Raw genomic sequence first — 12,208 nt, 5'->3', positions numbered from 1 at the left:
GGGAGTTTTAAGTAATCCCTCTCTTTTCATAAAGCTGGAATTGCTTTTTCATTGCCAACCTGAAGTAAAATATACTGCTTTTCAGAATATAGTGTTTCAGCCCTGCCAAAATTGCTCTTCACTCAAGTCTCTCCTATAAGACCACAATTTGTCACAGAGATTTTTGAAAAAGAATTTAAAAAACCCACCAGTTTAATGCTAGAGAAGAAACAAGAGTTAAACATATTTCTTTTCATATGATCACAAGTATGAACTAAGTTGGAGATGTTTATATAGTCAAAATGACAATATACTACGGATAACTAATACTGCAAGAAAATTATGTGATAAAAAGTAAAATCTGAATATTTTACCTGCATCAGTTCAAATATTTCTTTCTTTGTGCTTTTAGGTTCCAAAAAGAATCCATAGGGATAAGAACACTTGAGAATACGGCGAGTTTTTAGAAGCTCTTGTACTGCATCTTCAATGAAAGTGGTATCTGGACAGCCTCCTTCAGCTGTAAGGCAACACTAGCATTGAAAAAAACATGTTTCTGCTGAGCTCAATTTTACTTTCACTGTCAAGAGATTCTTCCCAAAGTAGAATAAATGTATTCTCAGGTCAGTTTGCAAATATTTGCTGAAAAAAAACTCCACTCCAGGCTGTAAATGATTTTGGTGCATCTATAGTCAGCTTATTCAAGTGATCGCCCATATTTACTTGAGTCCAAGACAAGCCCCCCATTCAGCATGGGGGGGGAAGAGCCCCTCATCTCAGATTCAAGTACAAGGCAGGGGCAGGAGGCCCCTTGCAGCTCTGATTCCAGCCCTCACCTGGGCTCAGAGTCAGAGCTAGATAGCCTCATCTCCATCCCCCCACCTGCCCCCTGCCTCTTTCCCTTACCCTAAGTTGCAGCTCTAGCCCCGGACATAGAGAACATGGCTGGTCCAACCCCTGCCCAGCCTGGTAGCAGTGGCGGTAGCAGCTCTGGCCCCAGCGTGAGCCAGTCTTGGAGCGGGAGTTGCTGCCACTACAACTGCTGCTCTCTGGCTGGGTGGGGGCCGAAGCCAGCATGTACCTCATGCCCCTGGCCAGAGCAGGAACTGCACTGTTACTGAGGGGAAGGGCAAATAGTTGGGGGGGGTGGGGAATGCACATATATGGCAGGGCAGACATCAGGTTGGACAAGTGGGGGACAGGCATTGGGGGGTGGGGTCACAAGCAGCAGGGAGTGCAAGGAATCACAAGTGCTGGGGGGGCAGGGGTGATGAGAGCAAGGGGTGAGGGGAACAGGGGGCAGGGTCCAGGGAACAAGAGACAGGGGTTAGGCTGCTTGACTGCTCTGCCATCTGCCCCTCTGTTGCTGCTTGCCTACTTGCTGCTGCTTCTTCCACTGGAGCAGAGGTGGAGGAGGGGAGGGAAATATAAGACAACGCTCCAATAATTATAGTCTATGCACAGAAAATTACTGGGAGGGCCATCCTGAATTGGAAGTCATCTAGGATTTGTGTATATAAAATATTCCCTATGCTCACTCAGGAGCTTGCTTGCTTGTTTTGTAGGTTAAAAAAAATACCATAAAGCCCATAAATAGTCTAGCCATGAAAAACAGATAGCTTGATTGCTTGGGCCACCTGGGTAAAACTGACCAGAGGTCTGGATTCTCATTCCTCCAGTGGGAATTCATGCAGTCTCTACACAAAGACAACTTTCAGTCTGCACGAGCAGAGGTCATTGTGCAATCAAGGATTTATTGTTTTTTCTTTATTATATGTAGATTTTTCTATGAAGTAAGGAAATAAACTGATTCAGAACAGATACCTGAATAACAAACTTTATATAAAAAACTGTGCTGTGCATTGGCTGTTCACATGAATGCATTTCCTCACTATTAACTGGTTACTGTTGTAAAAAGGAAGGGCTTTCTGTATACAGCATATATACTGTACTTTCTAATGCACCTTGGGATCCTGAAGGGTGAAATTCACTATATAAATGTACAATACTAATAGTGTGATTTCAAATATATTCATTAATTTAATATTTTGCCCTGCCTGCCAGGTACTCTAGTAAAGAAGTGTTTAATAAATATATGGAAACAAGGGTGAGTAATTGGTACACACTGATATTAAAAGAGAATAATTATCAGTCAAGGACTCAGGGAAACACCATATTAACCAGAACTGGTTAAAGATGAAAACTGAGAAGATGAAATGTGCAGTAGTAGCAGTCTGAAATAACTGATTTATTGTAAGCATCAATATGAATAAAGAACAAAACTGAAAAAGAGCAAAATTTTTGTTTAGTGTAGAGATATTTGACTTCAGATTACCATTACAGATCACAGCAAATACTAACAAACACCACTTACTTCCACTGAGTGCTCTACTCAGCTGCTCCATCTTTTCTTTGGCTGTTTTTAGAAGGCGCTGTTCTAACTGAAAATAAGGGAAATAAATAAAATACAATAAACTACTCTAATTTCTGGACTAATAAAGTAAGAACAAACATTTCCAGAAATGCTTGGGGCCACACCTGATAGCTGAGTTCATGGTTCTTAAACCGCGTGTAATAGTGCATAAACCTGTCAAGTTCTTGAAATCTTCTGTGTTTCTTCTCAGCCTAGAAAATTATAAAACAAAAAAACCCCAAAAAATCAAATACGAGTAACTCATCCAACCTATTTTACAATCATTAACAAATACAACTGTGTGCTCAACTGCTTGCATTAGAGGAAATATTAAAAATTTTGTACACAAATAACGGGGGATGTGGCATATCTAAAATAGGCAAAAATGAAACTTCTAAAACTCATAAATCTAATAGAGGTAGACATTAGGACTGTGGAATTTTTTTGCGTCTAGAAGTCAGTTTAAGCAGAAGGCTTCAAAATACGTGAAAACATTAAGATACTTCTGTCAGGCACAGCAGGTAACTGAATTAGTAATATACCTATTTGAGAGAATGGTAACCAAAGTGTAGAGAAATACAAGGACAAGTCACCCAGTAGGCAAATCCAAGAACTGAATAATTCCCATGCCTAAATCAAACCTAGGCACCATCTTCTTCCCATCATTTTCATATGATATTTAGAGTTAACATTTTTCCACCTAGAACCTTAGATGGGAAAAAAGTGAAATTCAAACAAATGCTTCTTCATTAAATCTATTCATAATGCTACATAAGACAGAAAATTACTGCCCAAGTACTTTAAGTTTAAATACTTACCTCTACCGTCATTTCCTTGGATTGTTCCTCTACATGCTGAATAACTTCATAGCGAGTACATCTGTAATAGCCTCCAGTAGAAGAGCTATGTTTTTTCCATTCTTCTAGGCAAATCCAGCAAAAATCGTATTTGCACTTCAGAAGAAGAAAAAAAAATCTGAGAATTTTTACCTCCAAGTATGTTACAGATTTTGCAAAGTGACTCTTCCAAAATCAAGGGAAACAACAGAGTTCACAGAAACAGTACAATTCCCAGGGAGTTCATGGCCAAGAAATGCCCAAGAATGCTCCCAGTACACACATTGTAAGAGGTCTAGGTGCCATGTGAAAGTGCGTAACTTCTTGCAGGGAAAGCTCTGGATGCTACAGGGAAAGTTTCAGGTGAGTATAGTGGAACAACAGTTTAAACAGAGCTGGCTGGGAATTTTTTTTAAAGACTGAAAAAACTAGATACGCTGATACAGAAACAGTTCACAGAATCCGAGTAGAGAGATGGTACGCTTCACTGTCATTCCTCACAGAACCCTTTCTGCCTCAAGGAATGTTTGTATCTGTTGCTACCCGTTTTTCCCCTGGTATTTCTTATATTTGTCTCTTTATCCCTGACTCTTCCTTGCCAATCTGGAAAAAGGGAGCAGGGACACAGCTGAAACCTTCACCACTTTTCAGCGCTGACAACTGAATCAGCATGAAGTTCTGGCACTAATTCTGGGACCAGCTTTTCATCCCCCACACAATACTGCTGCACTATTCTAAATCTTTCAAAGCTGAAAGAAGTCCTCCAGGAGCTTCTAGCACCCTCTGTGCAGTCTGTCAGATGGGATCCAATTTCTCTTTCCTTGACACAGGCTGCCCCACTAGTACTGGACCATTAGATTTTCTCCAGCGTGCTGCGCGTTGTTGTAGACCTGCTTCTTGATGAAAGATTCTTAGGAGTCCTCCTTATCAAATGCCACTTTTGCATGTTCTGTTCCCTGCTCACTTGAGGATGCTGGCAGTTGCTGGGACTTAAGAATGTCAGAATTAGATGGGACCTCAAGGGGTTGTATTAACCCCCAGCATGAATGCAAGAATGCTATTCCTAACCTATCTTTGTCAAATGCTTCTCCAGCCGTCTCCTGAAACCCTCCAATGATGATGGTTCTACGGCTTCCCTCGGTAGTCTGTTCTACTGCTTCACTCTCCTAACCGTCAGGAAGTTTTCCTGAGATCTATTTTGTATCTGCTATGTTGCAAAACAAAACATTGTTTCAAGTCCTGTCCTATGCAGCAAGGGAGAACAATTATTCTTCTCCTCCGTTATGGCAGCTTTTCAAATATTTGAAAACTGCTGTAATGTCCCCCTTTAGCCTACTTTTCTCCAAGCTAACCAAACTTGGCTCTCTCACCCTTTCATTGTACAACTTTCCTGGCAACCTCTCTTACCATTTTTGTCACTCAATTCTGGATCCTCTCCAACTTCTCCATACACTCCTTAAAATGTGGAGCCCAGAACTATATACAATACTTTAGATGAAGCATAAGCAACAACTAATAGAGAGGCCCTATAAACTTCTTGTATATTATAACTTATAATCTCCTGTTGATGAAGCTCCAGATTATATTTGCACTTGTCACATTGCTGACTCATGTTGAATCTTGATCCATTAAAACCCCCAGATCCTTCTTAGCAACACTGCTGTTCAGCTAGCTATTTTCCATTCTGTATGCCTGTGTTTAGTTATTTTTCCCTAGACATTTGTCTGCAGTGAACTTTGTTCTGCTGTCATTGATCCCACTTTCCAATCTATCAAGATCCTTCTGCAATCTACTCCTTTCCTCCAAAGTGTTTGCAGTTCTTCCCAGTTTTGTGTCACCTGCCAACTTGATATGGAAGCTCTCTATTCCACCATTCAAATAATTTAGACATGTTAAACAGCACTGAAGCAAAGACAGACCCTTGTGGAGCCCTTTCTTGAAACCTCCTGCCATTTGAACACCTAAGCTCTGCTTGCAGTTATTCAGCATTTATGTAACTACCTGACACCAGTTTTATCCAGCCCACATTTCAATTTACTTAGTAGTTATGGTTTTGGAGTTGGTTTACAGACAATTTTCAAGATTTCAATTTTCATGCCTATTTGGACTAGGTACATTTTTCAGAATCTCAAAAATTCTCCGAGGACAGGGAAACGGGTCCCACACAGTTCTAGTGTGATCTACATTAATAAATTAAGAGTCACCTTGCTGCCTTGAGCTGCTAGCTTGACATCTTAGTAGTGCAGCCTGTGAACAAACATGAATAAGCAAGTGGTATGCCTCACTGCTATGGTAGAAACTAAAAGTATATGTTTTACCCACCAAATTACTAAACTATCATAGTCTAAAAAACTGAGGCAGAAGGCAGGACAGGGTGGCACCATAGAAACTACCCTTCCTCCAGTCACCTGATGCCTGAAAACTTGTCCAACACCTCTCCCAACTATACAGGTGGTCCAATAAAAGGTATCACATAAAAGCCTTGTTCTCGACATTTCCTGGACCATCATGACTTCAAAAACACCCCCAGCAAAATGTACAATTTCTCTCAGTCAATTTTGTGTCACTTTTAATAGTCACCTTTAATATCCTGCAGAAGCTTTTAATACTTTAAATTATAACTGCTAAATTAAATCCCTTGCTTTTGCAAATTCCATCTCAAAAGTGGCACAGTGCTGGAGACGCAATACTTGACTGAAGGCGGCTGCTTCTTGGTATTGTATTGTCATATCTTTGTTCTTTCAAATGCTTGTACTGTTCCTGTTTGTTTATAAAGATGAGATGAAGAGACTGAGGGAAGTGTTGAGAGTGTGTATGTAACAGACTGGAACCGTGTATACTATTTTATAATGTTAAGAGTAGAAATGTAAAATGGTAAGAGGAGTGAGCGGGTTAGTTCACAGAAATATATTTTTCTTATTTCACTATCGTCTCATTGGCAGTGAAAGACATCTCTTTCAATGGGATGTGGCTGGATTCAAATACCTCCCACTGTCATTTTCATTTGGCTCACTGTCTTCATGGGATGGCCTGGGTAGCAACTTCAACTAATGAGCATGCATACGCACCAGAGCTAAATTTTTCTTCTATTTAATGAATCTATAGCTTACTACTTGGCGGCACAAGTTTCTCAGAATATTTTTACAGTTAGTTTTAATTCCCTTTATTCAATTCGCTTTTGGAGATATCCCTTTAGTTCCAGTGAAGGTAAATAATAACTGAAGCGCTGCATGAAATTAGTCCAGATATTCTGGTTTCTAGAAAAAAGTCATACAGCTCTTAAAATGAGTTTTTTAAAACTCAAATTGTTCTTAAAAAGAGAATTTAAATTTTCATTAAAGGCCCTGTCTTTTCTGCTTATTTCCCTTCTGAGCTTGTCTTTCTTGCTCATTATTTGCTTTTTGACCAAAAGATTCCAGATGTAGTCTATCTTCTAGTATTACATTTATAATTTGTAATTAAAGCCTTCCATTAAAATATTCACTACAAGAATAACAATAACTATTACTAATATGCATCTTTCAGAACCTAATATAAAATTAAATAGCAAAGAGGTTTCTGAATTAGATGTTGTGATCCCAAATGAGATTGCAATGCTTATAGACTTCATAAGTCCCATGGATATTCTACTGGAAGAGCTGGGTGTACACCAGAAGAGGTGCCACAAGCTGACTGGAAATGTGATTGTGAACCTGAAAAGACTAATGGTATGGCATTCATGTAAACATACGTGGAAATAATAAATAACGGATTATGGCTAAGGAAGTGCCATCCTCATTGACACTTTTGGTGTTTGCTGCTAACTGACAGTGAGAATGAATTGCCTAGGAACTTTCTTAATTCACATGAACATTTTATTAAAAGTAACCCACAACTTAGGTATTCAGATTACTATATATGCCAGGCATTAAACCTTTGAAAAGAATAGTTAGCACTCTCCTCAGATTTAGCAACTTAAAATTAAAATAGCAAATAATAATATTTTTATAATAATTTTGCCTCAGTATTGATATCTTCACAATGTTCATAATGAACCCTATGTTTCCCCATGTATATTAACGGGAACTCAAAAGACCTGGGGAGACAGCAAGAGAAATCCTTAGTAACTTTGGAGTAGATAAGGAATAAAGGATAGCCTGATTCGAGAGGCTGACAGAAAACACAATGACTCACCAGAATCAAACATTTAGGATCAGATTTTCTACTTATTCTGGGCTATGTTGAGACAGAACGCAATGTGGCAGCCAGGAGCCAGTTGTGGCTCTCTGCTCCTCAGTGGCTAAGCTCCAGCAGAATTGAGAAGCAGGGAACAGATTTTACAGATTTTAACTTCTGTTAAAGGGAGAAGTTAATAGACCCTTTATGCTAAGGATTAAAACAATGCAAGAGAAGTCCAGCTCCACAACATGTCACTTGTACAATGCCTTGGTAACCTTTCCCCAATCTTCTACCTCCTTCCCTTCCCCTACAGCCAAGGGGAAGCTGGTGCAAGAGGTGGTAAAGCTATCTCAGGTAGCTTTCTGCTTCTCTTGAAGAATTCATCCCTGGTTCTCTGGCTGTTTTAGAACTACTTTACACAGCTTATAAAATTCAGTTACCTTAGAAAACTGGGGAATTTGGTCCTTAATCACCACCTCAAGAACTGAAGTACGTTTAATGGTGAAATCCAAACAAGCCTAGAATATATAACACTTGCTCCAGTTGGGATGAGTTCAGTGGCAAAAATTACCATCAAGTAAGTGAAAAGAATTCAAGCTACATCCAAACATTTCAGCCATTCAGATCCTTCTATGACTGATTATTTCAACTATTCATCCTTACCACCTAGATAGGAACTTATATTCTGGAAAATTTCAAACTCAATTGAATAATGTAGGCTTGACATCTTTAACAACTGAATTATGAATTCTCTTCTTTAAGATCATTTGTGAAGAGAAAAAGATAAATGGGAAACTTAGAAAGAACCAGAGTGTGACAGGTTCTGTTTTTGCTGGGAGTAAAAAACCCTCCTATATAGAAGTGGGGAAAAGTGAGAGGGAGTGTACAATCGCAGCAAAATTAAAAGGACATTTGGGTGGCTAAGCAAGAAAGCAAGCTAGCCTGCTTTTTGGAAAGACAAAACAAAAAAGGGAAATATTATCATTTTCTAACCAGAGGCCTATTTTATTAGAAGCTAACTATCTATATCAAATGCGGGTTTAAATCGTGACTGACATGTCCTCTTCTCCATCTGAAAACTGCATGTTAGCAAATAGACAGGATATTAGCCATGCTTATGTAAAACAAGTATTCAAGAACAAGACTATATTTTGCTGTTCCAAATATTGATGTAATACTCCAGATGAATATTAGCTCATTTGGGGGAAAAGGATGGCTAAAATGATTGTGACACTAGTACAAAATATTTTCTATTTCTGTAATGTGCTGCAAACTCATGAGTAATTCTCTGGCTACTGTTACCCTAAGTCTCTCTTGGTACCAAGGCTCTGGATTTCTCACTCATATTGAATATTTTGTTTGTTTTTTTTCCAGGCTGACATTATTTTAATATTTTCTGTTCAAGTCTGTTATCACCTTAGTTCACTTTGTACTATTTTCTTCATCTTCATTAGCATTTACAACTGCTAAACATTTCATACCATTGGCAAATTAAATATGCTTTTCACTTTCTCTTCTAGCTCATTAATGAAGATTAAATTATACAAAAAGCTGTAGGGTTCTCTAAACCATTCCTCCCACTTTACTGCTAATCATTTATTTTTGTTTATAATAATTCCATCAGTTGTACATACATGTGGCTACATCCTTTGTCAATCCAATTTGGAGCTGGTAAGAAAAATTTCATGTAATATTATATAGCAAAACTTTCACTTGTATCCAAGTATGTTATATTTGCAGCTTCTCTCCATCTGTGAAAGCTGTATTTCTATTTAGAGGCTCTACTAGCCTCTATACATGATATTTTAGAGGCTTTATATGTTTGCATTTATGAATTAAACACATATATGTATGCAAACAATCTGACTTACAACTTCTACCGAAAATAACAGGGGTCCTTCTTACCTTAGCACACTGCATGTGGTTGCAGCCCTCATTCTTCTGAATTGGAGATTTGCAGTTAGCACATGGTTTGGAGTTAGTTAGCAACCACAGGCAGTTGGCAGCATCTTCATAAGCCTCACTAACCCCCACAACTTTGTAGGGAAAAAATAACAGGAAAGTTAAGATTATACTCATGTAACCTTTTGTGTATAACAAGTAGTGTTTCCCTAATTGCTGACGGTGTGCATTAACTCAGCGTCCTCCTGGTCCCTGTACTCCCTGGTCTGGATACCATTTCCACCACTGCTCTCCTGCTGCTAGAGTCTCTGGGATCCCTCCCTTCCCCAGCCTCCAGCTTCTACATCCTGTCCCCAACTCCAGGGGGTAGAGGTGAGGTATCACAGCCCATGAGGCCCAGGAAGCTGCAGCAAGGAGATTTAGGGACTCCATGAAGCATGGAGATGTTCATGCCTGTAGTAGGGGGCATACCAGTACAGTGTCGTGGGGGTTGCGTGCTACACAGCATAGCCAGGGAGGCATACAGGTGTGGTGTGATGTGTTATGCTACTCATGTGGTGTGCAGTACAGGGTGAAGTGAGGCCCCTAACCACTCAGAAGCTAGACAGCCCTTCATTAACTGCCATATGTTGGCAAAAAACAAAACAAACCAGGATGGGTTTGACCAACATAGTATGACCTAAAGGAAAATATTTCTCTGCTATATATTATTCTGTGCTTTACACTGTAATTTATTAAACATGTTACGAGAAGTTGCTTGCCGAAATTTAAAACTTCATATTAGAATCTATTTGAAAAATACCTCCTCTTACGTAGTCCTATTTTTGTTCCTATGGATTGCACTAAGTACACATGTACCTGTGTTATCTGACCAAAGCTACATTTGTATCTCACCCACTTTTTTATATGTATAACATCTTTTATTTCTCTAAGGTTTAGGGAAGTTACTTTAGGACATAGCATAAGGGCTGATTTAAGTACAATAAAAATAAATATTCAGCCTCTTGGAGTCCTTTTGGGATTACTAGATTTCCTATAATATTATACAATACAAATTGAAGGGGAATAAAAATTTTAGTATGATTTGGCTCCAGGCACTCTCACTGGCTGAACTGTGCGAAAAGAATATTAACTTGAAGCAGTTTTAAAAGCAGGGAAGATGATATTTATTAAACTAGACTTCCCATTGGAAAGAAGGAAGTTTGAGGAAATCTCATTCATAAACGGGAAATCTAGATTTTCTGTGTTAATTCATTTCTATTTTAAAATGTTTGTTTAATGATGATTTACTAATAAGTACTTACATACCATGTTATATGTTCTAAGCACCAGAGAAACATAACTCGATTATGATTTCATTTAACAGTGACTTCAGCAGGTCTGACAATGGAGTTACATCAACATAAAACAGGCTTGAAATACAAATAAAATCCTTGACAATTAATCTAATTAAACTTATAAAATAGCCAATATCTTTTAACATAATAAAGTTATGTTACCTGTACCCAATGTTCTTCGAGCTGACCTCTGCACGTCCATTCTTAGAATGTTTTTTTTTTGTTTGTTTGTTTTTTTTACAGCTAGAAGCCTATCAGTAGCACCACAGGGTAGCATATTTCTTTCATGGAGACCTAAATCCAATTCGGGGCTTGAAGGAGGAGGCTGGTACATCACCACCTCTTTTAAAGCCTATTATCTGAACACCACATGCTGCAAGGGATGGGGAAAGAGCACAACCATGCTGCAACAGACACTGCTATTCAAAGTAAGAATTTTCAGGGGGTACTTACAGGAACTTTTGCTTTACAACAACTTTGAAAACCTTGGGTTTCCCATTCAACCCAGTTATAAAATACATTTACTATACCCTAACCCAGTGGGGGCCAACCTTTTTGGCAGAGGTGCCACAAATTGGCCCTGAACCCCCCGCAAGTGCCACTCTGATTCCCTACCCCTGCCCAATCTGTTGTTCTACTTTCCGTTTCCTGACCTATGCTCCCTGCCTGTTCTGCTTTCTGCTCCCTACCTTATCTGCCACTATGCTGTCTGTCCTCTCCCTGCTTTGCTGCATGCCATGCACAGAGGCTGCCTGTGCCCTTTTGGCATTTGTGCTGCAGGTGGTCAACTTGCAGCATGGTGGTGACAAGTTGCATGGGCAGCCTGAGTGTGTGGCCTATAGCAGATCAGGAAGGTAATAGGCACTCCAGAAATGGATACGGCAGGGAGAAAAAAGCAGAGCATCAGATCAGACAGGGAGCAGAAAGGAAAACAAGAGACAGCGCAGGAAAAAGGCATTAGAATGGCACTAGGGGAGAATGTGGGACTAATGTGTGGCACACCTGCCAAAAAGGCTGACTATCACTGACCTAATCTATATGGCAGCTCCCCGTTTATTACATAGTTGAACATTTTTTAACTTCTAAAATAGGATTCTGACATTAATGTTAATGATTTCATCCAGTATTTTACACTGGGGTTTACTTTTAAAAAATCAGTTTTCTTTTAAGGGCTAGTTTCCTGCTAACCCTTATAATAGATATGTAGTAAAACCTTCCACCCTTATTCAGTTTATACAAGGACTGGGCAGAAATTCAGTCCCACTCTTGCAAGTGCAAGAGCTATTACTTTTCTGAAGATGTATGATACCTCAGAGGAGGCAGGAAAGTAGTAAGTAGACAAATGGCCTTGCCCTTCATGGGCCAATAAGCAGATATGGCTAGCCCTGGTTAAGTAAGTTGTACCCCTTCAGAAGGCACCATTTTGTCTGGGAAGCAGTTGTTCTGTAGTGTGCCATGCTTCATACTACAATATTCATTATACTCTAAATTTTATTAGAAACTTAACAAGAAACAACAAACAAATCCTACTTTATATACAAAGCAGGGAAATTTAAAAGGATCATATTTTCATGAAGTTTAGC

The 12,208-nt window shown here is 39.2% G+C and overlaps 1 protein-coding gene across 1 annotated transcript in view; it reads right to left on the bottom strand.

The window, feature by feature from the left end:
- The window catches only part of ANKIB1 (ankyrin repeat and IBR domain containing 1), a gene marked incomplete at its 5' end in the record, with an annotated part of 63,717 nt that overhangs the window by 15,223 nt on the left and 36,286 nt on the right, over positions 1-12,208 (bottom strand). Inside the window, 5 exons of the mRNA XM_019530949.1 lie at positions 354-499; positions 2,354-2,420; positions 2,518-2,604; positions 3,211-3,345; positions 9,292-9,422. Of these exons, the coding sequence (XP_019386494.1) occupies positions 354-499; positions 2,354-2,420; positions 2,518-2,604; positions 3,211-3,345; positions 9,292-9,422 (566 nt within the window). The remainder of the gene's footprint in view (positions 1-353; positions 500-2,353; positions 2,421-2,517; positions 2,605-3,210; positions 3,346-9,291; positions 9,423-12,208) is intronic.

The sequence above is a fragment of the Crocodylus porosus genome, unplaced genomic scaffold (assembly GCF_001723895.1).
Source record: "Crocodylus porosus isolate Cpor-Errol unplaced genomic scaffold, CroPor_comp1, whole genome shotgun sequence".
Lineage (NCBI taxonomy): Eukaryota > Metazoa > Chordata > Crocodylia > Crocodylidae > Crocodylus > Crocodylus porosus.
The sequence above is the reverse complement of the archived record's forward strand: the minus strand, read 5'-3'. Positions and strand labels throughout refer to the sequence as shown.